Source organism: Thunnus albacares, chromosome 20 (genome assembly GCF_914725855.1).
Source record: "Thunnus albacares chromosome 20, fThuAlb1.1, whole genome shotgun sequence".
NCBI classification, from domain to species: Eukaryota; Metazoa; Chordata; class Actinopteri; order Scombriformes; family Scombridae; genus Thunnus; species Thunnus albacares.
In genome coordinates this window covers 3,752,197-3,778,644 of record NC_058125.1, presented here as the reverse complement: position 1 = coordinate 3,778,644, position 26,448 = coordinate 3,752,197, and the positions used below count along the sequence as shown (strand labels likewise).

The following is a 26,448-nucleotide window of genomic DNA, read 5'->3' as shown; positions in this document are numbered from 1 at the left end:
TTTTGTTACAGTTTATGGATAAAAAAATAAATTATCTTAATCAACTGTGAGAAAAATGTAGTCACCATTTCTACAGAATGTCAGAGTAGACAAAATGTTAAATTCACATTTAAGTGACAAGTACAACTGACCGCAGAGTGACAGTTTTTAGTGCTTTGCTTAGTTTTTGTAACTTTTAATTGACCTAATCATTACTTAATACTGCTACACAGAAGACATTTCACGGCGGGATTATATGCGTATGATTGGCTGCCCGTTTCACATGCATAACCTCATAGTTGCATTGGTAAACCCAGAGGTAGCTGTTCACCAGCTTTGAGACTCCAGGTTCACCAGTGTTAGGTTAACTAATACCAGATACCTCAAAGAAAGCCTGAGTAAGTTGTTTCATGGTGACTCTCTCTCATATTAGTTTTTGTTTGACTTTTGTTACATTTGTCATACTGTATGTTTGTATTCTGACTCCTTTATGTTTGTTTACTGCACCTTATAGATTATTCACTGCACAAAAAAATCTGCTTTTATCATTCATTAATCAGATTCCATTTTAAGTCATTGATTCATTGCCATACATCTACTGTGCAGTTGAATTCCTGTTTGTGAGCCATCCTCTTTCAATGAGGCCAGTAAGGAAAAGCCATTACCTACATGTTTAATCCTATATTTATCCTCAAAAATGCTCTCCCTGTTTTTTTTAGAAGCATCCATTAATTTCCCCCCAAACTTATGCTGGGAAGAGCTTTGGGTGCACTGTAACAAAATAAGGGATGTTTATAAGATTTTGAGATGTGAAGCATTTTGACATCAAAACCTTAAGTTGTAGCACTATTGGTTCCTCTGTTCTGTTTTGATGAATGCCTTTTACTTTGAATAATATTTCCACTGAATTCTGTATCCTCTGGAAATCATTAAAAGGAGAATTTTTACGAGTAAATGTGATATTTGTCTTAAGGTTTGTTCAGACAGAAGGTAAATTTACAAAGATTGCTTACAGGGTCAATGGAAGGATTGAAGTGGATGCAAAGTCACCTTGAGTGGAGCAGTTTAATACAAAGACATGTAAACTTTCTGTTAACTTTAAACTTCATGTTGAATCATTTTTGTGATCGTTAAACTTAATAAATGTCCGATAGTTTTAAACGTTAAACTTCATAAACGTGCAATACTTTTTCTTAATGTTAAACTTTATGTCCAATACCTTTCAATGTTAAACTTTATAAATGTTCAGTATTTTTTGTTAACTTATTGGACATTTGTAATGTTTTATGTTTTGTTTACATTAAGCTTTATAAATGTCCAATCATTTTTAATGTTAAGCTTTGCAAATGTCCAATACTTCTTTTTATTAAGATTATATTTTTTGGCATTTTTGGATAGTGGATAGTGAAATGGCAAACAGGAAACAAGGGGAGAGAGATGGTACGACATGCAACAAAGGTCACTGGGTGGAATTGAACCAGGGATGTTGTGGTTATGTGGCACAATAAACATTCGGCTACCAGGGCGCTCCGTCCAAGACTTTTTTAACCTTCAACTTTGACAAAACGTATTGGACGTTCATAATGTTAAACTTTAGCATTTAGCTTTATATTTTTCTAATACTTTTTGTTAATGCTAAACTTTAGAAATGTTTAATATTTTTAACATTAAACTTTATAAATGTCCCATACTCTTTTACATTAAAATGTATAAATGTCCAATACTTTTTAACGTTAAACTTGTGAACATAGTGGAGGATTTTGCAGCTAAAGAGCCAGATATTCTTCTCTGTGACTGCTGGATGTGTAAATGAGGAACTGTTTGCTAACATGTTTGCCACATCAACTTTACACTATTATATTTACAGCTTGTTCTGCTGCCCTCAAGTGGCCAAAAGTCGGTAATGTCAGGTTTAACACAGGATGTCTGTTACTGATAGTTTCCAATGGCATGAATGAACATTTACACTGAACTTGGTGTATCACAAAACAGACAAAATTCCATTTGATCCAAATGTTATATTTGTCAATACTTATCATTACATTCTACAGCTCAGAGCTAACACCAGTACATCTGCACACTTCACATTCCCACATAGTAAAAGTTGAAGTGTAACCGCTTCAACCAACTGGTGCAGCTTTAAATTCCAGCAATTTCAACAGAAGTGACACAACTGAAGAGATTCACCTTCCTGGTGTCAGTCGAAATAAAATTTCCTCTTAAATCATTTATTCAGGTATGTACAAATCTAACAATAGCAACATGAAAAAAGTCATATGTAATTTCTGTAAATCATTTATGACAGAAACCCTGCAGGGACAGATGATTGGATAAACATATTCATTGTTCTAAAAACTACACCGTCCCTTCAACCATCTTAAGACTTAAACACAACATAACATAACTGATGGTGTTAAAAATGTCATCCTAGCTGTGGGCTGAATTCACTCAGTGATTTTGTTGGGGGTTTTTTTTCAGAGGAAAACAGATTGTCATGAAAAGTTGGCAGTGAGGGCTCAGGGGAATTATTCAACATAGTTAATTCACATACAGACTAGACTAGATTTAAACGTTTTCTCAAAATCTGCCAGTAATTTATTTTTCCCTACGCCCCGTTATTCCTTACATGGTCCTTTTTATATGAGAAACTGTACATCACTATTCTTCTTCTCTTTTGAACACTTCTCTTAATATATTAACATTCATTCCTGTGTGTGGGATTGATAAAAGTGGCAAAAAACCCCTAAATTAAAACAAAATCATCAAATAACACTGTTTAATGAGGGAGTTTAAAATGTTCTAAATGAGCTCAACACTGTCTTTCATCACAGCATGACAACGTAAGAACCGAATCCAAACAGCAGACACATGGAGAGGGCAGTGCAGTCCAGTCTGGAGGAGGGAGGTGGAGTTGATGTTGATGATGATGATGATGATGATGATGATGATGATGATGTTTATAAGTTGCTGAACAGTTCGTTCCTCTTGCTCCAGTCCATGGACGGGGCTTTCTTGGCGGCTCGTTTCTGACGGGCTTTCTCTCTGGCCTGAGCCAGTGACATGCTCAGACCCAGGCTGTCGGCCCCTGGCTCCGGGGCCTTCTCAACCTGGACACAGATTCACATACAGTATGTTTATTATTCTGGCTCTGATAGTGAATTCCATACATTTCAATGACCTGTTAAAGTGCACCCATGATTATATTTTTATTTGATTTACTGAATATATTGACAGTATATATCAAACTGTATTAATTTCTCCAAAAAAAACAACAAACTTATTGCGATTATTTTCAGGTTTTTTCTCACTCAGTCCCATCATCCACAGTTTCCACATGTGCCTTGAAGATCAGCATTTGATTCATTTCTCATTAAGTATCTACTGTATATCCAACATTTTTGACACTGTGTCCTTTAAAGACACTGTTTACTGAAATCAAAGCCGACTACCAAACTACAGCAGAGTATTAGAGCCGCTGTTGCAGGGGAATGAAAAATTGGAGTTTTCCAGTATAAAGCAATGTTTTAAAAAAATAATATAATATAATATGTATTTCAAGAGAAATAAGTGGTAATATTTCTTGAATAAAGTTCATATATTTGAGGATAGAATCGAGTATTTGCGATGTTTCTTGAAATCAGGCCTTTTGTGCAAATATATCCATTTTATTCTCAAAATCTCTAACTCTAAAACTCAATCACAGGAACTAGAGATGGTGAAACATACAGTATCCCAGATAAAACCTGGGATATTTGGAATACTTGAAGTACCTCTTGTGCTAGATTAAGCTAAATGTTTCAAGTCCTTTTCCACTATCCTGATTCAGACAGGACATGTGACAGGTGTCATAATTTCCAGTAGATTTGACCCACATGTTTTGACCTCGCCTCTTTATCAGACAAACATCTTTTGATCTTTATCTAGAGTTCAGGATGTAATGTTGAGTCTTGAGCCTGTAACTGTTCAGTATTCAGTGTGACTTGATAAAATCATTTAGCAAAATAAAAAAAGACAGTGTTTCCATGATGTGGACATGTGACAGCTCACAGTACCTGTGCAGGTGGGCAGCAGCTGGTTGCTGCAGGCAGGGAGGCGTCGGAGGAGGCACTGGAAGCTGACGAGCTCACAGACACTTTGGGCTTCCTCTCTGCTGCCTCTGCCTGTCCGACATGAAACAAACACACTGTTCACGCTGAATGAAGGTTCAGTTCACAGAGATCACAGAACAGTGAACAGTTTTCACAGGAACTATTTCTTTGGTAGAAATGAGTTCCATTAAAACCTGTCTGCAGTGTGTTGTGTGGATCATTCAGAGTAACTAGAGATTGTTTCCGGAAAGAGATGTTGCTGTTGAGGTTGCTGTTGTAAATACTGTGCAACGTTAACTTTTAGATTCACATGTTTCATTGCTTTTAGCACCATAAACACAATTTTATTCACCTCTAAAGTGTTCTTAAAGAAAGACAGAACTCTTCAAACCTGACTAGATGGATAGAAATAAATGAGAAAATCTCTGTTGTTTTTTGTAATTTAAGTGAACTGACCCTTTACCAGGCTGTAAGGTTCACTATGTTGTGTTGTCCAGCAGGGGGCAGGAGACGCCTCCCTTCAGTAATAACACACACGTTGCCTTTAATCATTTTCTCATCACTGACTTATTAAAGCTGCAGCTCAGCGTCAACACTGACCTGAGAGCAGGATGGAAAACTGGTGAAATAGATGAAAAAAACAAAACAAACCAATCACACATCCCTGTTTATTCCCACGTTGTTTAGCCGTGCTGTCTGACCTGATCTGCATCACCCCGAGTGATTCATTTCATGTATGAATGAAACTGGCATCCAATTCATAAGCAGCTGCTGTTCTAAAAATAAACTGTGGGACTGTAAGTGGCTTTGGACAAATGCTACAATATGCTGCATAACAAGATTCCTGTGGTGACGTTGTCTACCGGAGCTGCAGACAACACTGAGACACTTTTAAGTGTCTGTTTTCACTGATGCAAATGAAAAACTCGTCAGATATTTATTTAAACGGTGTTGAGCTGAGCTGCTGGGTTTTTTTTGTATTCTAGCTGGTTTGACAGAGCTCTGCTTTTAGGAAGTGACCTTCTTATGACTGAAAAACAACCAGCTACATGACCAGCTACTTCACATAACACTAAACTGACAGTAGATGAACTTTTTCAGGAAGAAGTTGCTTCAATCAGGCTCGTTTCTCTGCTTTCTAAATGATCCACCTGCTTATATGGTCAACTGATAAGACAGAATGAGCACACACACACACACACACACACACACACACACATATACATACTTAAGGTCAGAGGTCGTCATGTGTTATGTAACTGCTGGTGAATAAGTGATTGTTCTTGCTGCTGGAGTTCAATCTGCCTGCATGTGCAAGTATGTGAGCAGCGCTCGTTAGTCATCTCATTAGCATAATCCCCAACTCGCCTTGAGAGTTAAAGCCACTTCAATCCCATGATCCTCCAGGACACACAGAGAGAGAGAGAGAGAGAGACACACACACACTGGTGCACTCCTGTTGCCATGGTGAAGGGTCAGCCACAATGTCACTAGAGGGGCCAATCCACTTCTCCCATGTTGTCAGTGGGGTGTGTGTATGTATATGTATATGTGTGTGTGTGTGTGTGTGTGTGTGTGTGTGTGTGTGTGTGTATGTGCGGGCGGAGGAGGGGGGAGTGTTTACTTTTGATAAACTGGCTCTACTGTGTCTGCAGTACGTCACACCAACACACGGGAGCTCACACTGACTGCTCATTAAAGGGACAATCTACTGTTTTTACACGTCTGCATCATGTGGAGTACTGAGCTTATAAAAAACTGCTATATAATGTAAAGTCTGAGATTATAACCCTGATGATGTCATAGTGATGTCATCAGGGTTATCATCATGGGTTAGCAGACTACAAATTTCTAACATAGTCTGCTTTTCAAACTGACGATGTGGAGCATCAAAGACAAAAAGACACTATCCAGTTGCATTATGGGAAATGTAGGATCCAGTGTACATATGTTGTACATACATACAATATGAAAAAAGAGTAATGATAATATGATGATTATTAATATTGTTATTAGATGAAGAGTTTTCATAGTTTATGGTAGAGCTGATTTAATATTATAACATGGCTGGATTCTGATTGGCTGGAAGGTGCGGATCAACTTTTAGTAACTGGACACTTGTGACGATGCAGTTGTGTGTTTGGTATGAAACTGTAGGTGTAGGCTCAGCTACAGAGCTCAGGGAGAGAGCTGGTGAAACAGCAGCTACACAGGAAGTGACATCAGGACTTTGTCTCTTTTTGTCACACATGGGAAAAGTCTGGGCAACCACGCTAGTCAATAAATATGGAAAATACATTTCCATTGAATGGTTTCTGATAGTTGTTTTCCAGTGTTTCCTTTAAGAAAAATTCCTCTGAAAATGAACAACTAGTGAACAAGTCTCTTCTTTCCCTGCATGTACCGACTGATATGGTTAGAAAAATACAAGACTTTGAAAAGAAGAACTCTGGTTGAAATCCTGAACATTGTTTTTTTTCTCATGACGATCTCCTGTGCACAAGTATCAGTGTAACAAGAAACACATGAAGACATGAAGACGGCCTGCAGGCATCACACAACACTGTCCAGAGCTCCTAATCTGCTACCAGGAATGTCCAGAGAGGATCAGCAGGGCTTTTCCATGCCACTAGCTGTGTGTGTGTGTGTGTGTGTGTGTGTGTGTGTGTGTGTGTGTGTGTGTGTGTGTGTGTGTGTGTGTGTGTGTGTGTGTAGTGGTCCTCACCTCCTCCTCCTCTGATGCTCTGTCAGATGCAGGCTCAGGAAGAGGCCCTACAGAGGAGAAAGAAGACAGTCAGTTACATATATTATACAGTCTGTGTGTGTGTGTGTGTGTGGGGGGGGTGGGGGGGTGCATTCACTTCCTCAACAGAACAAAAAACAAAGCAGATTTCTATGAGGAGTTGGTGTGTGTAAGCATGTGTGTGTTACCGGTGACGTGGTCCTCAGTGGGCACGACGTTACATTTCTTGAAGAATTCCTCAGTTTCAGCGTCGACCACCAGCAGTCTGGTCTCGTCTCCGCCGGACTTGATGGCCGCCACAACCTCTGAGTGCTGCAGGCCGATCACTGACATACCGTTCACCTGAGGAGAGGAGAGGAGAGGAGGAAGAAGGGGGAGAGGATTTATTCATACGTATATATATATGTACACGTTTACGCAAACTATTGTCTTGTTATTTAGTAGAGATGGAGTGTTACAGTGTGTAAAGGTGGATTCTAGTCTGTTCTCCCTGATATCATGAACCTCATCACAAGTTTATCTGTCAAATTTCACTTCACCACTGACTTCCATCCCATCAGCCTCCACATAAACTAACCTTTACCTCCAGCTGCTGTCAGGAATCTGAGCAGAAACAGTTGAGAGTGAGTAATGTGTCCACCACACTGTCAGTATCTGACAGGAAAAATAACAACTCTCAACCTGGAATTTGTTATTGATTATGCCTGATGCTGCCTGATGCTGCAGTCCAGCAGGAGCAGCACTGCATGAAAAATGAAAGCAGTGTGCTGTCAAGCTCTGTATGATGTTCTTATAGGGACTGAGAAGATGTTCTGGATACTTCACATACTTCTATTCAATGTCTATTTTGTGGCTCACTTTTAATTAATCATATAAATGAAAACATGTTCTGTTGTAGCTACTCAACAGCTTGTATTTTTCTCATGTGATGTCTACAGCTAAACACTGTAGGAAGAGTATTAATAACACGCCCACATCCAGCACAGCAGTGTGGACCGCCACATACGAGAGATTCCTTTACCGCCCTGATGTTATCAGTCGATACCGTTAGTTTACTGCTGCTTTACTGCTGTGAAACAACAGACCTGAGCGTTTGTCCTCACCCTTCTCATGGAATAGTCCTCACAGCTGACACCAAATAAATAATCCAAATAAACCATCGAGCCATTCTAGTTCAACTCTCAGCTCAATTTGGACAAATCTGTCTTTGACAGATCTCTAAGAGAACAAGTCGTTGTGAGGAAACCAGCAACTCTAGTTTGACGTGATGATTGATTGATGCCTGAGAGGAAGTCTGACACTGTGAACCCTCCTACTGCCATCACCGCAATTACAAACTGGTGATCATTTTGTGATGATTGTGAGTTTTTTGTCAGTGTGTCCAAAGGTTTTCAACACGGAACAAGTATCAGTACATGAATGTACAGAGGAGAGTGTCCAGGAATATAAGATTCTGAGCATTAGTTAATGGATTAATCAGTCCTATCATTATTGCTTGTTCCTTGTCTTACTGCGGGGATGTAAAGAGGAAGTAAAACATGGATTCAGTGAGTTAGCTGTGGGCTACAACCTGTTTTTTTTAGCCTATGTTTGTTTCCATTTTGTCAAATTAGCTCCGTTAAATGTTAAAAGTATTGAAAGTATTTACATTTGCTTTGATCAGTTCTTGTTTGCTGTGTAGCCGTGGATGTACAGACAACTATGACTGGATTCATTTGATACTGAAGAAAACTTAAAAACACAATCATTCTCAAGCAACTTCTGCAGTTATAGTCTGGTCTTTTCAAACCAGATTTATGGATGTTTATACATATCAGAGATGATGGAATCAGACTAAAGCTACATCCAAAAATTAATAATTCCACTTCACATAATCACCTGATCCTTCATCCTTCGTTTACATAAAAAATGACAGAGGTTTGCTTTCACTGGTGGAGATGAAAGTAATGAATGGACTGCAACATGATGCCTCTGTGACAACAGAGGAGTAATGGTACCAGTAACAGTATTATTACAGGGCGTGGTATACGAGAACAAACTCCCAGAGGTGGAACTAATCAAGCATCCAGGGAGATAAGACACTGAGGAATTCCTGTGGGAGGAAGATTTGATGTGGGAATACCGTCTGGAATCTCTGTCTCACCAGCTCCCACACACTAGCTGGGAACGCCGGACAGGTGGTACGAAACATTCTGATAGATTCTTCTCAAGTGACCCTTTTTACGAAAAACTCCCTGTGACCTCCGGAGAATTCAACAAATTCCCAACATTCCTCTTTCTAAAATCCGCCTCTTCGAACGTCCACACTGTCCGGTTAAAGTGTCTCTCTGTGTGCAAATACTTCATTTACATCATTCCTCCTTCCCCTCCTTCTGTCCTGCATGTGAGAGGCCTTGCAGACTGTTGGAGCAGTCTGTGATTTAGCTCACAGACGTATTAAGTGGATTAACTCTGGACCTGCCACGTTCAACACAGCTACACACACACACAGTGAGGGAGGAAATGCTGATTTCTGCTTCAAACACACACTGAAAAACAACCTCCACACCACACACACACACATATACAGAGGAGCATATAGACGTACACACATATTACAGCTACACATACTCTTCATTGCCTCATACGTCTTGGGATTTTAGTTTCCTCGTTTGCCTACTGATGTAATAGGATTACAGCTGGTACACATACAAACAAAATAAAAACACACACACACATGCAGAACTGAGCGAAACTCTCATGTGGCTGGATGAGTGTGTGTGTGGTGTACCTGGACTATCTTGTCCTGTGGTTTGAGTCCTGATCTCTGTGCTGGAGAGTCTTCATCCACAGCTCGGATGAACTGACCCGGTTTGGACTTCTCACTGTGCAGGTTGAAGCCGTAGCCGCTGGACCCCTTCTTCAGGTGGCAGAGACGAGGCCGCAGCCCGCCTAGCTCCTCCTGCACACACACACAGAGGACAAAATCATTCATTTAAATTCATTTACACGACTGTATTTCCTGGAAATATTCAACCCTCCCAGGGCACCTGAAATATGTACGGAAGCCCATAACTGCCAGAAAAAGATAGACAAAAAAATAAAAATAAAAGATGAGATATTAGAAAGGCAAATATACAAATACCAATGGTATGTCAAAATATGGGAATTATAGTAAGTCAATATTATGCATTTGCATTTGAACTTACAAAATACAACTTACTTACAGGCTCATAATTATGACTGAAAAGTAAAAATTTTTTAATTATTTCACAGTTTTAAATAAAGTCTTTTTTAAAATCTCTGCATACCTGAATATGTAACAGGTGTGTCGGAAGAATGTGCAACTTGAAAAAAAATGAGAGGAACTCCTGCACACTATCTCACTTAATTCGGTTCAATTCAGTTTTATTTATATAGCACCAAATCATAACACAATTTATCTCAGGCACTTTTCACACAGAGCAGGTCTAGACTGTACTCTTTAAAGCTTACTGCTAGAATATTTATTAAATCACAATGTTTCGGTCTGTATCTTCATATGAGCAGCATCACAACACTTCCATATTTATACAGAGGAGCTGCCTCAATCATCCAATCAGAGGACTACACAAATGACTTTGACTGATGAGTATCTTGAACTGTCCCCAAGCATACGCGTCACCATCCGGGTTAGTCAGAAAAAAGCATTGGAAAGATTAGAAAAATACAAAATGACACAACGATAACAATGCCAATCCCAAAACTCTTCAAAAGGTCAAGAATAGGATTATTTATCATTAAAAAAGTCAAAAATTTGGGCTTTAAGTTTCAACTATGCATCTAAATTAATTTTGACTAATCATGAGCATTTTTTGTTTTTATCATTCCTAACATCTCATCTTTTTTTTTTTTGGCAGAAATGGGATTCCGTACATACCCACCAAGTTCTCTGGCCTTGTTTTAGTTGTTGCAGCAGTGTTTCTTGTTGATGCAACATTAACTGGCTACAGCATCGCATTTGCAGCTATTTTACAGAAATCTAGCTGCACTCTCTGACTTCCTGACTGTAGACAGCTGTTAATATAAAAGCTGATAGCTGTTGTTATAAATCCCAGATGCTCACGGAAGGTGCATCACAAAACAGCAAACAGCAACGGCAGGGAGAGAGATCAATAACCAGGCTACCATTCTTCATATTATAGAAGATTAAGATGTGACACCTCCTACTGGAGTCCACAGTAGTGCTCTGCTTTCACTGCACTGCACAGAACCACCATTGTCTCTGTATTAATCAGCCGTTTCACTTCAAGATGAAAACGTTGTGAATTAGCAATTCTCCCATGAAATCAAGCATTTTATTTCCGAGTATGTTTTACGTCTGAGCCTCCACATCAGTACAATAACATCTTCTAAATGACAGGGCATGTACGTCATACAAGTTCCCTGTTTATGTACTGTATGCATTATGCTTATCTGGACAAATGACACCAGTTCAAACTCTGCTTAACACTTGCATAAAGTCATAAACAGGAAGGAAAGTCCTGTCTATGTGGACCTTAGACACATATTCACATATAATTAGACAGATCAGCATACTACTGCACACTTCCTTTCCTCACTGAAAACAGTAGTAGCTCTTCTGTACGCTCTGCTGCAGAGGCTAATCCTGCAGTGGCCTGTCTAATCCTGTGTGTAGGTGAAGGACTTGTACATTAATTTAACCATTTAACATTGTAACACTGAGTTATTATGGGATGGGTGGCTATAAAAAAACAGAGGGTTAGCTCAGTAACTAACTCAGTTTGTTATATAGTGAGTGAGCCTACAGTTGTTCTGGTTAAATAAATACTAAACAGTAATGTGCAACCAGTCGTGTCTTTAAGTAGCTTTTTTTCCCCAAACAGTGAGTATCAGACCATGACATAATACTTTTTCCCAACAGCGTTGTTGCCAATTGTCCTTCAAACACACACAATCAAGATAATCAGTCTCTTTCACAATCCTGTCCTTGATTTTACTGCAGTTCCACCTGGAGCTGAATTACCCAACATGTTTGACCTTTCAGCATCGTTTATTTTTTCTTTACTGGTCCAAGTTGATTTTGTCTGTGCATACATGTACGGAAGCCCAACTTCCACAATATTAGAACAGGCCTCCATACATGTTAGGAAAAGTTAGGAATGCTCAAAATTTGAGATAGTTTGTCAAAAATACAAAATACAGGATATAATACTAAGTCAACATTTTGATGTTTTCAGTCAAAATTAGGCAAAATTAAAAATCTGAGTCTTAAGTAAAAAAATGAGAGATTAAATTTACTGTATTTAACAAATTGTCAATAATATAGAAAGTTGAATACTTAATATAATAAGTATAATGGTTCAAAAACTCTCATAATAATGATTTTGACTTAGCAAGACATACATATATATTGTACAAATGAGAAAACACAGCCTGCACATGCTTTTATGGCCAACATGTGCGTAAAAGAGTGACAGTAGCCAACACCAAGGCTCTGATAAAAAATGTCCCCCGCCCACCTGCTGAATTTCCATCACCTGATAAAAGGAATTAATCTATTCAACATCTTCCGCTATCAGCGGCTATCTGTCAATGATTCCCTGCCAAGTGACCATTCAAGATCAGCCGCTGCAACCTCAGCACTAACTCAAGACAGATGCACCCTCTCACTTACTTCAGCCACTGTCAAAGTGGATTATGCATTAATCTCATGGTTTATATGAAAGCGGAGTGGTTGATGATTGCTGAAAAATCCTGCATGAGTCAGAGTGATCTAGGGACAACTAGAGGTGAGGTGATAGTCAGGCTGAACCTTTGGATGGAATTTCACGTTTATGACAAAATCCACATAACCGGGGGCTGTTAATGAAGACGATAAGGATGATATAACAGGTGAGGTGTAAAGTACACCAGTGAAATGCCGTACCTTACAAGGATCTCCCGTGGTGTGTATCAGAAGTTATATATCTCCTACTGGGCAAGAGGATTTATTTATCTTACAAAGCAGGGCTGCAGCCAGACCTGGCAGGCACACTAACTTGTGTCTCACTGAGATGTATGAAATGGATGAGATGAGTACAGTTCAAATATTATTAGAGTTTAGTTTAGCGGTTGTTAGGGGTGGAGCGCTTTTGACCGACAGAAGCCCCACAACAATGTTATGTCAGCCAAACTATATGACAATATGTAAAAAAAAAAAAAACCTAGTTACGAAATGTACTTTAATAATCAGGAATACACTGCCATAGCAGAACCAGCACTTATGGCAATGAAACACTTCCAAAGTGCAGCTGTCGGCTGAAAAGTAGGTATCTGTGAAAAAAGAAGAGAGAAAGGAAAGAAACTGCGTTTGAGTCTAAAGACTTGGCTCATGCTGGGGCTGAAGAGAGATCCAAACACATCAGCACACACAGTCTACTGAGTAATATGAGAATATTATCAGAGAGCTGTGATGCAGTTCATATTATCTTAATGTAGTTCTTAATGTGGTTCAGATGTGAAACATATACTTTACCCTCAGCCTGATTTATGTTGTTGATGACATGACATGGAGAAGCTGATAAAAGTTGAATTAAAATATTGTCAACTTATCTGTCTATGAAAAGATCACAGCCCTGAAACTTTTTCACCTTGATGCCAATGAACCCAAAACCCAGAGCTAGGAGCTAAACGCTAACATCAGCATGCTAACCTGCTCACAATGACAAAGCTAACACGCAGATGTAAATGAAATTTTAAGGGCTCACAGAGGTGAGTGGGCTTGATCCTCTGGGCAAAATGGATATCTATACAAACATTCACGGCCATCCATCCAATATCTGTTGAGATATTTTGGTCTGGAGCTAGCCTCTGATAGAGCGCCATTGCCATTGATACAGCCATACTGCTAGCATGTTAAAGAAATATGCGGCAAATATAACGTACGTCAACCTCCTGTGGACGGTGTGCTGGAGCATCCTCTGCTCCTCCACTTGTTGAGGCTGTGCTGTTGGGAGCTAATAATGTATTTTGCCAAAAAAAACAACATCTGTCTGAAAATGACAATGACAGTCATAACCTACAGAGAAGAATCTCAACAAGATGGACTTAACGTTAGCTGTTGATGTTACACCGCTGCGCAATATTTTGTTGATTTCATCCTCCTCAGCCTCTGCTTTTCTCCTCAACTGACCAACATCCCCCAGCAGAGAGTCCATGTCTCTGGTTTGTAACTAACATGTGCTGGTAGTGAGATCTCACTCTCTCCAAAGGATCAAGCCTGCCTGCCTGAAGGGCCGGGGCCAGGATGTTTCTTTTGGTCAGATCCAAAACTGCTTTAAAACAAATCTCGAGAGTGATCATTTCTGTCTGGATAGTGTGCAATCTTCATTAAGTTGCAGTCCAGAGTGATCAGCATGTTTCCTGGAAGACCTGGAATGAATCGTGACTAATCTCTGGGATGTATCACTAATACAGACTCCTTTAATAAACAGGCCTGCAGGTGTCTCTCTGGCTGACTGCTGTCTTCACTCTGTTTTGTTTCCAGTTGGCTCAATATGAAAAAGTCTGCAGTTGCTGTTTGCTGAAACTGAGAACTAGGTAAACACTCCCACTTCTCTACCACTCCACAAACTCTGCAACAGAAACAAGAACAAACATAACAAGACACATGTAGAGTAACAACCAGGGAGAATCTTCTTTTGAAAAGTGGCTTCCATAGAATTCGTCTTTATCACATCAGTCATGTTTTTTCCTTTGCTGCATTAAAAAAAAGACACATGAATACTCTTTGAATTTCAAAGTTTTCTTTTTCCGGTTTATGTCACAGGAAACCACAGTATCAGCAGAGCTAAGAGCAGCGAAACAGTGCAGTGGCAGCAAATGCTGTATGATATTGACACCTCCGGGTAAAGTCCAGCAGCCTCTTAAACGTGCTGGCGCTGATACAACGGTGCTCAGAGCAACAGTCACCTAAAACATCAGAGAAGATGCATTTTCACACCTCTTACTAAAATATCTCTATGGTACATGTGACTTGTGACTGGCCAACAATGATAATATGAAACCCTAGTGATCCCTGCAGGGTAAGTTTTAGTAGCTCAGAAATCTGTTACACATACCAGTTCTTGGTGGTATGCAACTGTTGCCTCTTAGAACAGGCAGGCTGTAGTCAAGTTGTACTTTAGACACTCACAGTGTTGTCATTTAGTCTTATTTTCAACAAATCCCATAAAAAGCCCAAAACCAACACTTAACTAATCCTACTAACGAGTATTATGTGTATCCAAATTAGAAACACGTCATCACTCTGTTGCACTGGGTGACATGTTCCTTCATGACCGTGAACACACACACTGTAGTTTATTTTGACTCAATCCCACACACACACACACCATCCTGCTGCCAGAAATACTCACTAGAGCACCAAATGTGGATTCATCCACCACAAAAAATAGTCTCCAACAAATAGACTTTTTCAGCCCGTTTGAGTAATATTTATTGAAAACGATGCTGCCCAGCTGTTTAAGGACTAAGTAGAAGTCATTAGGTATTGAGAGGAGGACTAACACATTGTTGCTTCTGGTCTTTTCCTGTTTCCTTTTGTTGACAATAAGAAAAATATAGAATTCACCAGACTGCTTGTCCTGTGTCCCTGTGTCAATTATTCATTTATATCGTTTTACGAGCTAAATGTGTATCCACAAAAAATCTGTTTTGTTAAGTTACATCACAATCCCATCCAATTTATCTAATAAAAACTGCTATGGGGAGATTAGCTAACCACTCCCGTCATTTAAAACCACACTTAATCGTGAGGTCATGGGTCACTAGCAGATTAATATTAGTAGGAGGTGTGTGTTTGGATTTCAGTTGCCAAAAACTTTACTTTATTCATTCACACTTACCCTCTTCCTCACAATGTAATAACACAAGTAAAGGAGCTGTGTGTGGAGGCCAACAGTCCTCCACAGCTCTGTATCTCTACAGCTGCGTATCGCACTGTATTTGCAAAGCCATGCTTACTTTTGAGCAATCCAATCACATCTGTAGGATTTGATTTCAATCCCTCTTACAACTAAACCCTGCTTGTACATTCTGTTTTACTCTAAATTACATCCATTACTGAAGCTAAAGCCGTTTCACTGACTTTAAACTTTCCCTCAAACCAACAAGTTATGCTCGCTCTGCTAGTTGTACAGGGCTAATATCTAGCTACAGTAGCATAGCTACCACAAAGATGTTAGTGTGAAAGTGCCAGCTGCCTATGAGGATCTTCCAGTGAGCAATAGTCAGCAGTGGTATATTCCAAAAAGAAACAGTCACATAGCAATAGCCAATTTTCAATTGTTCCATAAGCCTTCTGCTGCAGGGAGGTTAGAGGTCAACGATAAAGTAGCACCTGCTGCCTGATGATTCACCAAGACACACCCAGAAAATCCTATTTCTACTGCCAAGATCTGGCTGCAGGCTCAGTGGATGACACTTTGTATCAAAACAGAGAACATCATCTGGTTCGCCATCGGTCACAAACAGCAACAATTTGGATTCAGGATTATCCTGGTGTCAGTGTGATGGTACAAGCAGCAGCGGGCAGCCATGGTAAACATTCCCTAAGCTTGCTAAATATCAAAGGTTAATGGTTTTACAGCTCGCTGTAGTTAAACATCAGATCCTCTGCTTCAACCTGGTATCTCATGATGAGGGCTGGCTTGTTGAGGAACACCTTGAACTGAGGGTGAAACAATACATGGTATGTGATACCTTTACCACTTTCTCTGGGCACAGTTCCACAGAGAGAACAGGCTATACCCCAAACATGTTGTCATTTTTTAAAAAGTATTGTAAGATTGTCCCATGTCTAAAAAAATGTGTCTTTAGAGCCACTTGAACACTTGGTCTGAATGCTGCATGTGTTGTGACACCCTTGAGCCTTACAGCCCCACTCACACTAACCAAATTCAACTCAAGGAGTCCAGAGATTGCTACAGTCAAGAGTTGTGCAACTGACTTGAACACTTCCTCACTGAATTAAAAAGTACATACCATTAGAACTGGACATCAAACCTCAATACTTTTTTTGGTGCTGACCGAGTACTGAAGGCTGGCACTGAATGACCTAATAAAAAATAAATAAATAAAAAAAGATTTTGTAGAAAAACATTTTTATATTTCTCAAAATAGGGTTTTGCTCCTGACATTCAGTTACCAAGTCAGTACTAGTTTAAAAACTAATGCAGAGGAAAAAAGCAACCCAACCCATCTTCATCCGCAAGTAGAACTGCATGTGCACACCAAAGACCTTTTTTAAACCCCATATGCGAACAGTTTGTATCACGTGACTGACATTCCACCCTTAGTTCACGTGATGTCGACTGAGCCAGCTCCGTTCCCTGATGAAGACCATGAGATTGCTGCTGAAAGCTCAGAAAACGTTCGTAAATTAACCTTGAGTTAGGATTATTTTCTCATACTAATTATAATACAGTCTGGCAGCACTGCCCATTTAACGAAAAATATCTGTTGAATGACTGAGCACTATCATATATCACTGGTTGTGGAAATGTAATTACTTTCAGGATCGAAATTGCAACCATTGTGTAACCAGCAGTTGAAAAGGCAGGCAGCTAACCAGCCTCGTTCTGTAACTCATTCTCTGTAGTAAAATGCCCAAACGAAGGAGCACATCATTATGCTTAATCATCTTCTCAGAATCTCTAAACATTTCCTCTTTGTAGGCTACTAACTTACATAAATCATACTTACACTGAGTAAAACAGTCAGTTGTATTTTGACATGTTATATATAATCTGTTCAGCCACGTATTGACTGACTGTGTGCTTGTTTGATGAACGTGGTAACATTTAGCTTTGTGTTTATTGCCTGAGGATGATATCAGCTTACATAATCAAAATGAACTCTGCCACTGCATGTAGCAGTATGGTTATCATTAACTGGCTGACTCAAAAACAAACACTGTAGTTTCAGCACTATAGCAACTAGCTGCAAGGACAGGAAGTGGTTTCCTCACAGGTTCCTCCTCAACAACTGCGAACAGAGGAGCCTGCTGTGTATGTGTTTGTGTGTGTGTGTGTGTGTGTGTGTGTGTGTGTGTGTGGTCCATGTATTTCTCATGTTGTGGGGACTCGCTTTCTTTATGGGGTCAAAAAGCAAGTCCCCTTAACGTAAATCATTAATTTTAGGGTGAAGACTTGGTTTAAAGTTAAGGTGAATTTAGGCTTGTGTTGAGGTGAGGATAAGTCTCCAGGAAATGAATGTAAGTCAGTGTGTATGTGTGCATGTGTGTGTGTGTGTGTGTAGTTTCAGAGGTGGCCCCTCATCACAAAATCTACAGCTGAAAATAGTTTAAAATTCAGACATCACTCTTATTCCCCTAACTCCCCTCCTCCTCATGCTCCAATTATATGTTGTCTTGTCACTTAGCTAAGGCTCTTACCACAGATGTATTATGATGAGTGCAGCAAGGAGGTGGTATGAACAGAATAAGAGCTAGCTTAAACCTAACAAAGTTTTTTTATAGATGAAAACATGGGAGAATGGATAGTGTCAAGTTAAGCTCTTTGGAGTATAACAAAGAAAAACCCACCCAGCTTTCTACAAGGCACCCACAAAGATGCTGTACCAAAAACAAGACATAAGAGTCTGTGGCCATGCTAGCTAAATATTAATGTTTCATAGTAGGTTTAGTATTTACAATGTTTACTATGTTTGCCATCTTGGTTTAGTGTGTTGGTGTAGCAAAGCAAAGCAAATGCTTCTTGCTAAAGTCAAGCTAACATTAAATTTTAGCTAGCAGATATTTTGCTAAAATAACATCAGGAGCAATTAAACCCTGTTATTTCACTGAAATGTCACTGAAAGTTAATGACATTATGACATTACCATTAACGTTAGCTTGCTATTAGCAAGTGGCTGCAATGACTTTCCTTCACAGGGGTGTCTTGGTTCACTCTTAGAGACAGAGCTCTTAGAGTAAACAGCTCTGAGATTCAAAAGGAGCTCATTATAAACCATGTTTCTTCATATTTTAAGTAGTCGTGGTGATTGTTGTGGCGCTAATGTTCGCTATGTTAGCAAAGCTAATGCCCCTTGCAAGTGTTTGGCTGACATTGCATTTCACACCTTCTTAGGGTGTCTGGGCTCACCCCTAGCTATATTCACTCACTGAATATAGAATAAAGCTTACTGTTTACAGTGAATCTGTACTATGGTGTTGTAGACATCAAAGACATCAAAATGCTACAGAGGCATTAAAGACAGTGGTAAATTACCAAAGTGTTGCACAGATAAGAAAGCGGTTGCACCACAAAGATAAGTTACAACATAACTCTAAGTAACAACTAAATAGTTGCACACATGCCCCTAGGCTAGATGTAAATCATAAAATGTCATAGAACTCACTAATGGTAAAACAGCAGTTTTTAAGCCACACAGCATATTTTTTTCATTAATTGCTGCCATTTTACAACACAGTAATCCAGTAGAGACCTAATTTATTTATATTATATTTCAATATTGATCCAGCCTACTATGATGTGGTACAATGACAAAGTGCCAGCTTTCACATAGCTGGTGCAACCCAGCGCAGTTCATCGGTTGCTTGTTAGCATGCTAACTTCAGTAGGTATCTCTGCAACACAATACATGAAGTTCTTTGAAATAACATCAAAACTGTTATTTCTTCACATTCTGTTGATAATTTTAGTTATTTTAGAATGCTTTAAACTAAAATTCAGGCCAATTCTTACACATTGAACCTTTTCAACATCTTTGTCTGTTTGGTCATGCTGAATGCCCAATTTAGCAACTGCTGACTGATTAGAGAGAAAGCAGGCTGATCCCCTAGCCTAAGGACAAAGCCCTATATGTTACATGGTATTATCCATTCATAGTTTGAAGGGGGAGAGACTTCAAAGACACTTTCCTAATTACTCGCACTAGATGCAATTATAATCCTTGTCATGCCAACGACCATGATTAAATCTTGATGGATCAGCAGGCTTTTATTGGACAGCTTAACTTCACGGTCCGGTCTTGAACTAAAGGCAACAAAATGATCATTGGAGTGATGGGTCAAGGTCTCCTGTCAACTCAGTGTTGGAAGAGTGTCCTTGATTAACCTCGTGGAAAATGCTACATATTCTTTATTACTGTTAATGTGGTTAAACTCTGAGTGAAGGCACTGTAAAGCCTTGTCTACTGACAGGCTATAATGTATCTGTGTGCATGTTTATTTAGACTATGTCACTGAGAAAACAGTGAGGCAGAGGATCTCAGTCAGATGACGCCAGCAGTACTTTTATGGAGTTTGTTTTGGATGGCAGCCCATATAAAGAGTCATATAATGGAGAGTAGCTGCCACAGGCAATGCTATCAACATTTGGTATTAGTCAGAAAACTTTTCTAAATTTTCTCTAATAACTTTAAGAAACATGGCTGCTAAAAGCTAAATCTTAAACATGAGCATATCATTCATGTATAAATCGTGTTTATTTTGACCAAGCATTTGTCAGCAGTATCCAAGCACATCCTCCAGCCTTTAAGCACATCCATGGTAATGATGACAATTATACAATCACTGCTGAAGGGTCTGAGCAGTGGCAACAGACAAGAAAATAGGGCAACTCTGAGATCCTTTGATTTCAATTTAGCCAGTAGAAAATGTTAATTTAACAGGTGCAATTCCAGTAATAACATGTAAATTGCTTAATGTGAACCTCAAGCAGACCTCAAGGCTGCTTAGATCACAGCAAATTCACCATTGGCTTATTTGGCAACAGGCTCCAAATATAACTTCTTTTTCCCTCAAATGTGTTTCCAAAGTCATACAGATTCATACTAACATACTTATTATGTTTTTCATACTTAAAACTGACCAGAGCACAGACTGTCTCTGCAAGAAAAGACAAAAACATGGCAGTGCAGTCACTTTACAGAGGTTGTCAGTGTTGGTCAAAAACCCCACTATATTAAACCTTGCCTCAACACTTGATCATTTGTTTGACATTTTCACATCCACAAGTACAGAACAAATTGCTGTTTAATCCTATGGCCAGCCCCCTCTAGCCCACACCAACACCCACGTATTCTCACTTCACTCTAGCTCTATTGACAGTGTGTGTTAAGTGAGGATGTAGGTATTTCAGGGTCAGCGTGGCCTCCTTGTTGAGGCGTGAGAGTCCTCTCTCCTTTCCTTCCTGGCCCAGAACCCCTTTCTCCCCATGCAAACATTGTGGACAAAGCCTCTTTCTGCTGCTGGGAATCTCTATGGTGACCAATAGATGGCCCTCAGTGTAGTGGAGGACTGAGTCGCTGGAGGCCAGGATGTTACCATAATATGATTACATGCTCACTCGGTTCATGCTTTTATCACTCAATGGAAAGCAATATCTGCTGGATTAGATATCCAAGTCTTTGTTGAGACCATCACCATGAGGATTGTAGTTAATTTAGTGTGAAAAAAGTTCAGTGTCCATTTAAATACTCTCACACTTTGGTGATTTTGTCCTGGACCACAATACCAAGTCTAACCAAAGAGAATCACGTGAAAGGAACCATTGTTTGAAGTGTAACCATGATTGTGCTTAGCAGGGCTGGTTTCACGTCATCATGGGTCAGCCCACTCAAGTGTATCCCACTGGGAGGCTGGTATCACACCATCAGATAAGCTCTGCCAAGTCTCCCATCAGGGAGGAATGTAGCAGGAGGTTTGCAGCATCCCAGCCAGCCAGCATGGGCTTTTCACTTACTGAAGGTCAGAATATTAGTGAAGGGGCATGAGCCACCTACATGGAAAGAGACAGAGCCCTTGACATCCCATTTATAATCTTGTTATAAAGGTATGCAGAACATGAGCTACCCACATATAGGAGATCCATAAAAGGTACAGGTTCACCAGTATCATAAATAGTGCTGAAACAATTAGTCCATTAGTCAATTACTAGATACATTTTTTTCTTCATGTTAGCCATGAATCCACCATCTCCCTGTTATATAGCATGTGTCTGAACCATTAGGTTACCATGACACCCCTAATCAACTGTTTTGGTGATGGAATAATTTAAGTTATTGAACACAAACCAAGAGCACAGATTAGTGAAGAGTCTTGTGGATGTGACTGTTAAATTCACCATGAGATAGCCAGAACCAGCTAGCCACCTGGTAGTATTAGCCACCATGTAGTGAAACTATTCATGTCACAGTTGTAACAACTCGTGGTTCACGATTTACACATTTTACACATTATGCAAAAACAAATTAGAATTAATTTGATATATCGGCCAGCCCTATTTTTACACAAAAACACAAAAAGTTCCAGCTTCTCAAATGTGAGGACACTAAAAGGTGGCTCAGCAAAGTTTATCTACATGTTCTCACAAATTAAATGGTGCTGGAAGCTTGATGATGTAGTGTGTACACATAGGACTATTAAGCAAATTACTGTAGCTAGTGTGCTAACATGCTCACCACCCAGAAACACACTAGTGTTAATAAGTCATGTACAATAGCACTACAAGCTAGCTAACTAGAGCTTGCTAACCAGAAAATACAGTAAGTTTACAGTTTATTCTAAGGCTGCAATTAATAATTATTTTCATCATCGATTAATCTGATAATTAGCCTCTCAATTAATTGATTAGTTATTTGGTTTATGAAATGGAAGAAAATGTTGAAAAATGTTGATCACTGTGATGACATCCTCAAATGTCCTGTTTTGTCCTGAAAGTCCACAATCCAAAAGCTATTTTGTTTACTTTCATAGAAGACTAAATGAACCAGAAAATATTCAGATCAGAGAATTTAACGATTAATCAATTATCAAAGTAGTTGGCAATTCATTTTCTGTTGATCAACTAATCAATAAATCATCTAATTGTTGCAGCTCTAGTTTATTTATTATTCTCCTATCTTATAACTGTCAGCAAACTTTCCTACATACTCCAGCAGAGTAGGGTTATATAAAAGTGGATGGTGCAACAAACAGTTGATTGGCTATGATAACTTTCTCTGTTTTGGACTCCTTAGCTCTTCATTCCCTCAAGGTCAGCATTATCCAGTCATTACTTTTGGCCGACACTGCAAAATCAGGTGACAAAGTTCACCAAACTTGAATTTGATGTCAAGTATTCACTTTGCCCTGCAAGTCGACCTCTGACTACATCAGTTCCATTAAAATTAACTGATTGTGCTCTGAAATGTCAGTGTTAACGCTGTTGTGACTGTATCTTTAGGCTGAAATTATGACCCTGCCAACACCTAAACACTTCTGTGGTGTTATGGGTAACAATAGGTCTCAGAAGAGCCAAGCACACACCTCCAAGATCTCAACAACACATCACATGCTGACTAGTTGTCTCGAGATGGGTTTGAAATGGAAAAGACAGAAATATGTTCATGTTGTACAAGCTAACCTTTAATGATAAATCAATCAATGTAAAAAACTAGATTTATCAGTAACAAAAATAATAAGTTCCAGGCCTAATGCTAACCTATAGGTATTTAGGTATAAGGATTCACAATGACAATCCATGAAAGACTCTCAATCACAACCAGGTCCTTCATATTGTTTTGCAACTGACCCTTGACTCCTTCCTTTGGAGGGGGCCAAGTCTAAAAATAACCAAGTATCCCATTCTTTTTGTAAATCCTAAATAAAAGCCATTTCCCATTCTGAGAGCTCTAGACAGCTAAACATCTCCACAATGAGGCTATTTTGCACTGTTACACAACATTTAAATCAGAGACCAGACTTTGCACAGGCTAAAACAGTTACATAGCCTACAAAATCTTAGCCTTGTTTATGACCCTTTCAAAGAATAACCTTATAAAATCCTTACATAACCGACAACAAAAGCCTGTTTTTTCAAAGAGGCAGGATTATGGTGAACCACGGAAAGAAACATGTGTCAAAGAATTTCTAATTTGAGTGTGGTTGAAGGTCTCAAAGAGTCCGAGACAGGACATCAAATCATTGGCATTGTTGCTAATCTAAAACGCTTTAGTGAGTCATATCAACAAAATTCATTCAGAAAATCAGAATTTGTGATGCATCTTCATCCAACTATGAAGTCTAGAGGTGTTTGCAATGAAAGCACTATTTTTATCCCATTATGTCATTTCTTATCTCTCAAAATCCTATCTGATAATGGCGTAAAAAGAAATGTTCTGTCTCACTGACATGCATCGAAGTGGCAAAGATTCTGGTCCGACAAGCCAAACCTGACGGGGAATTCAAGACGGGAAGTAGAGAGACAGACAAACATTTGAATGACAAAGACTCTGTTCAACAGGAATAAGTACAGGCCTGGCACATTTCACTGTGCTGTGTCACCTCTCTGTCTTAGCTTATAGCCTCTCACCAGTAGCTGGAAGTGGCTACTTAAATAGGGGATCAATTTCCTCGAACCTTTGCAGCTCACAGGCAGGACAGGCCTCAGATCAGATTGGAGAACATAAGCCAGACGTACTGCTGTTTTGGTTGATGAATCTAAATAGTCTGACTCCAACACCGTGGCAATATGAAATGACAGGTATTTTTACCGTTTAGTAAACCCATTACCCCCAAAATAGACATTCCTCTCTGTTTTCTTATCCGCAACACCTCTCAACTGATTATGACTACATCAGGATATAAACTGATATCCTGATAAAAAATTGAATAAATCATAATAAAGGATTTTATCCCACACCTAGTCACAGGGAATGAGGTTAACAGCTGACCTTTTGACCTGACAGCTCTCCAGGTCTAGCAGACAAGGGATTTATCAAAGCCTAAAAGCACTGAGTAAAATGAAGATGACACCAATTTGGTCTTCATGGACATGCACAGTTTAGCAGCAGTCATTTTAAAAAAGTGTGTGAGGTTATAATATAATATAATATAATATAATATAATATAATATAATATAATATAATATAATATAATATAATAACTTTGCAGTAACTTAAATAGACTGGGTTGCTTTACTGTACCTTGGTGCTGGAGCTGACACTCAGCCTCTCCGACCTCTCCGACCTCTCCGAGGACGCATCCCCGTTCTCGGACTGGGATGCAGGGGTGCCCTCCCTCGGGGTGCCATTGCTGTGTGCATCTACGCGGTCTGAGTCGTTGTCACTGCCGGGCAGGGGAATCCCCTCCGTGACGAATTCTTTCCGGCACTGCAGGTTATGTTTTGTCAGCAGCTCGGCCGTTTCGGCATCCACCACGATAAGCTCCAGAGCCCCGACGGTGGCCCGTATCCTGGCGACCACTTGCTGATGGCTCTCGCCCTCCACGCTCTCCCCGTTCACGAACACCAGGCGGTCACCAGCAAGCAGCCCGGCGACGGAGGCGGGAGTGTCGGACTCCACCAGCCTGATAAACTGCCCGGTCTTGCCCTTCTCTCCGTGCAGGTGGAACCCGTAGCCACTGGATCCTTTCTCCAGCACACACAATCTGGGTCGGAGGTTTGACATGTTGTTACTCTTCTTTCAACCGACGATAAGCTTTATCCCCACTATCCAAACCACTCTAAATCTTTCAAACACGTAGTCACAGCCACCATACACAAGCTGACACCTGTTGCGCACTCTTGAAGTTTTGCGAGAACTTCCACTTCCGCTGAACTAACACTCAACTTTCCGCTGCTAATGTTACGTTTTCACTGCTACCGCCCGATTCTCAGATCCTCCTCTGCACCCTGGTATGTTGCAATCTTCTTTTTCACCTCCAGTCCGACACCATCCCGATAAGCAGAGGGACCCGTGTCAAGCTCACGCAGCAGGATTAACGCGTGTAGTAGGAGTTTCAAAATATATCACCACATTTGCCAGACTGCGTCACAACTGCTATAGATTTACGCTAGTGACTCGTGTGTGTGTATTCCTGTGCACGGTTTATGTCTATACAAAGTTTTTCAGTTCCTATCAGAGAATTTAATTATTTAATTCGTACTATTCCAATTTAAAGCCATTAAGTTATAGTGTGTATAATATAACACAGACTTTACTGGTGTTGGATGGAATTGAATTAACAGATATAAAGTGTAACATTAAGCATATTCGCCAAACTTTTCAGAGAAAATATAAAACCTTCCCAGGCAAGTTTTTTCTGGAGGTCTCAGATTTACAACATAAACTGGAGAAGGGTTTAAGTGCTGTATTCCAAACAAGGCTAAGAAGTACATTTCAAAATGTTACATAAAATATATCCTGCTAACTGTCTTATTGCTAAGTTCACAGATACTGATATTTCTTGTACCTTTTGTAAACATAATATAGAAACCTTTTCAACCTTTTCACCTTTTTTTTTTTGATTGTGAAATATCCCACAGATCTAGAGTCTCGCTTTTTTTGAAGCTGCCAACTCTGTCTACTCTTTTAAAGATGGTATTTGTTACTATGGTAATCCAGATGATGGCTCTCTTAAATATCCCTGAATCATCTGACTGAATATGTTTATATTTTGTGTATATGTTATTCCTGTTTTATTTTATGTAGCTGTCTTTTAATATTTTCATTTTATGTCCTTCATATGTATTTATATTATTTAAATCTGATTCTATGTGCTGCTACTGTTTACCTGAATGTTTGTATATTATCCTTTTATTAATAAAAAAAAAAGTGAGTGTATACCACTGAGGGCATGGACTGTTTTCATTTTACAGTTTAAAGTTAGCA

The 26,448-nt window shown here is 39.5% G+C and overlaps 1 protein-coding gene across 1 annotated transcript; it reads right to left on the bottom strand.

The window, feature by feature from the left end:
* Nucleotides 1–1,977: 1,977 nt before the first annotated feature.
* On the bottom strand, nucleotides 1,978–25,579 carry slc9a3r1a (SLC9A3 regulator 1a). The gene is made up of 6 exons (XM_044338013.1): nucleotides 24,763–25,579; nucleotides 9,581–9,751; nucleotides 6,999–7,152; nucleotides 6,793–6,839; nucleotides 4,032–4,139; nucleotides 1,978–3,086 (listed from the first exon to the last, which is right to left on the bottom strand). The coding sequence occupies exons 1-6, from the start codon at nucleotides 25,243–25,245 to the stop codon at nucleotides 2,937–2,939; spliced, it is 1,113 nt and encodes a 370-aa protein (XP_044193948.1). The 5' UTR covers nucleotides 25,246–25,579; the 3' UTR covers nucleotides 1,978–2,936.
* Between the last annotated feature and the right edge of the window lie 869 nt (nucleotides 25,580–26,448).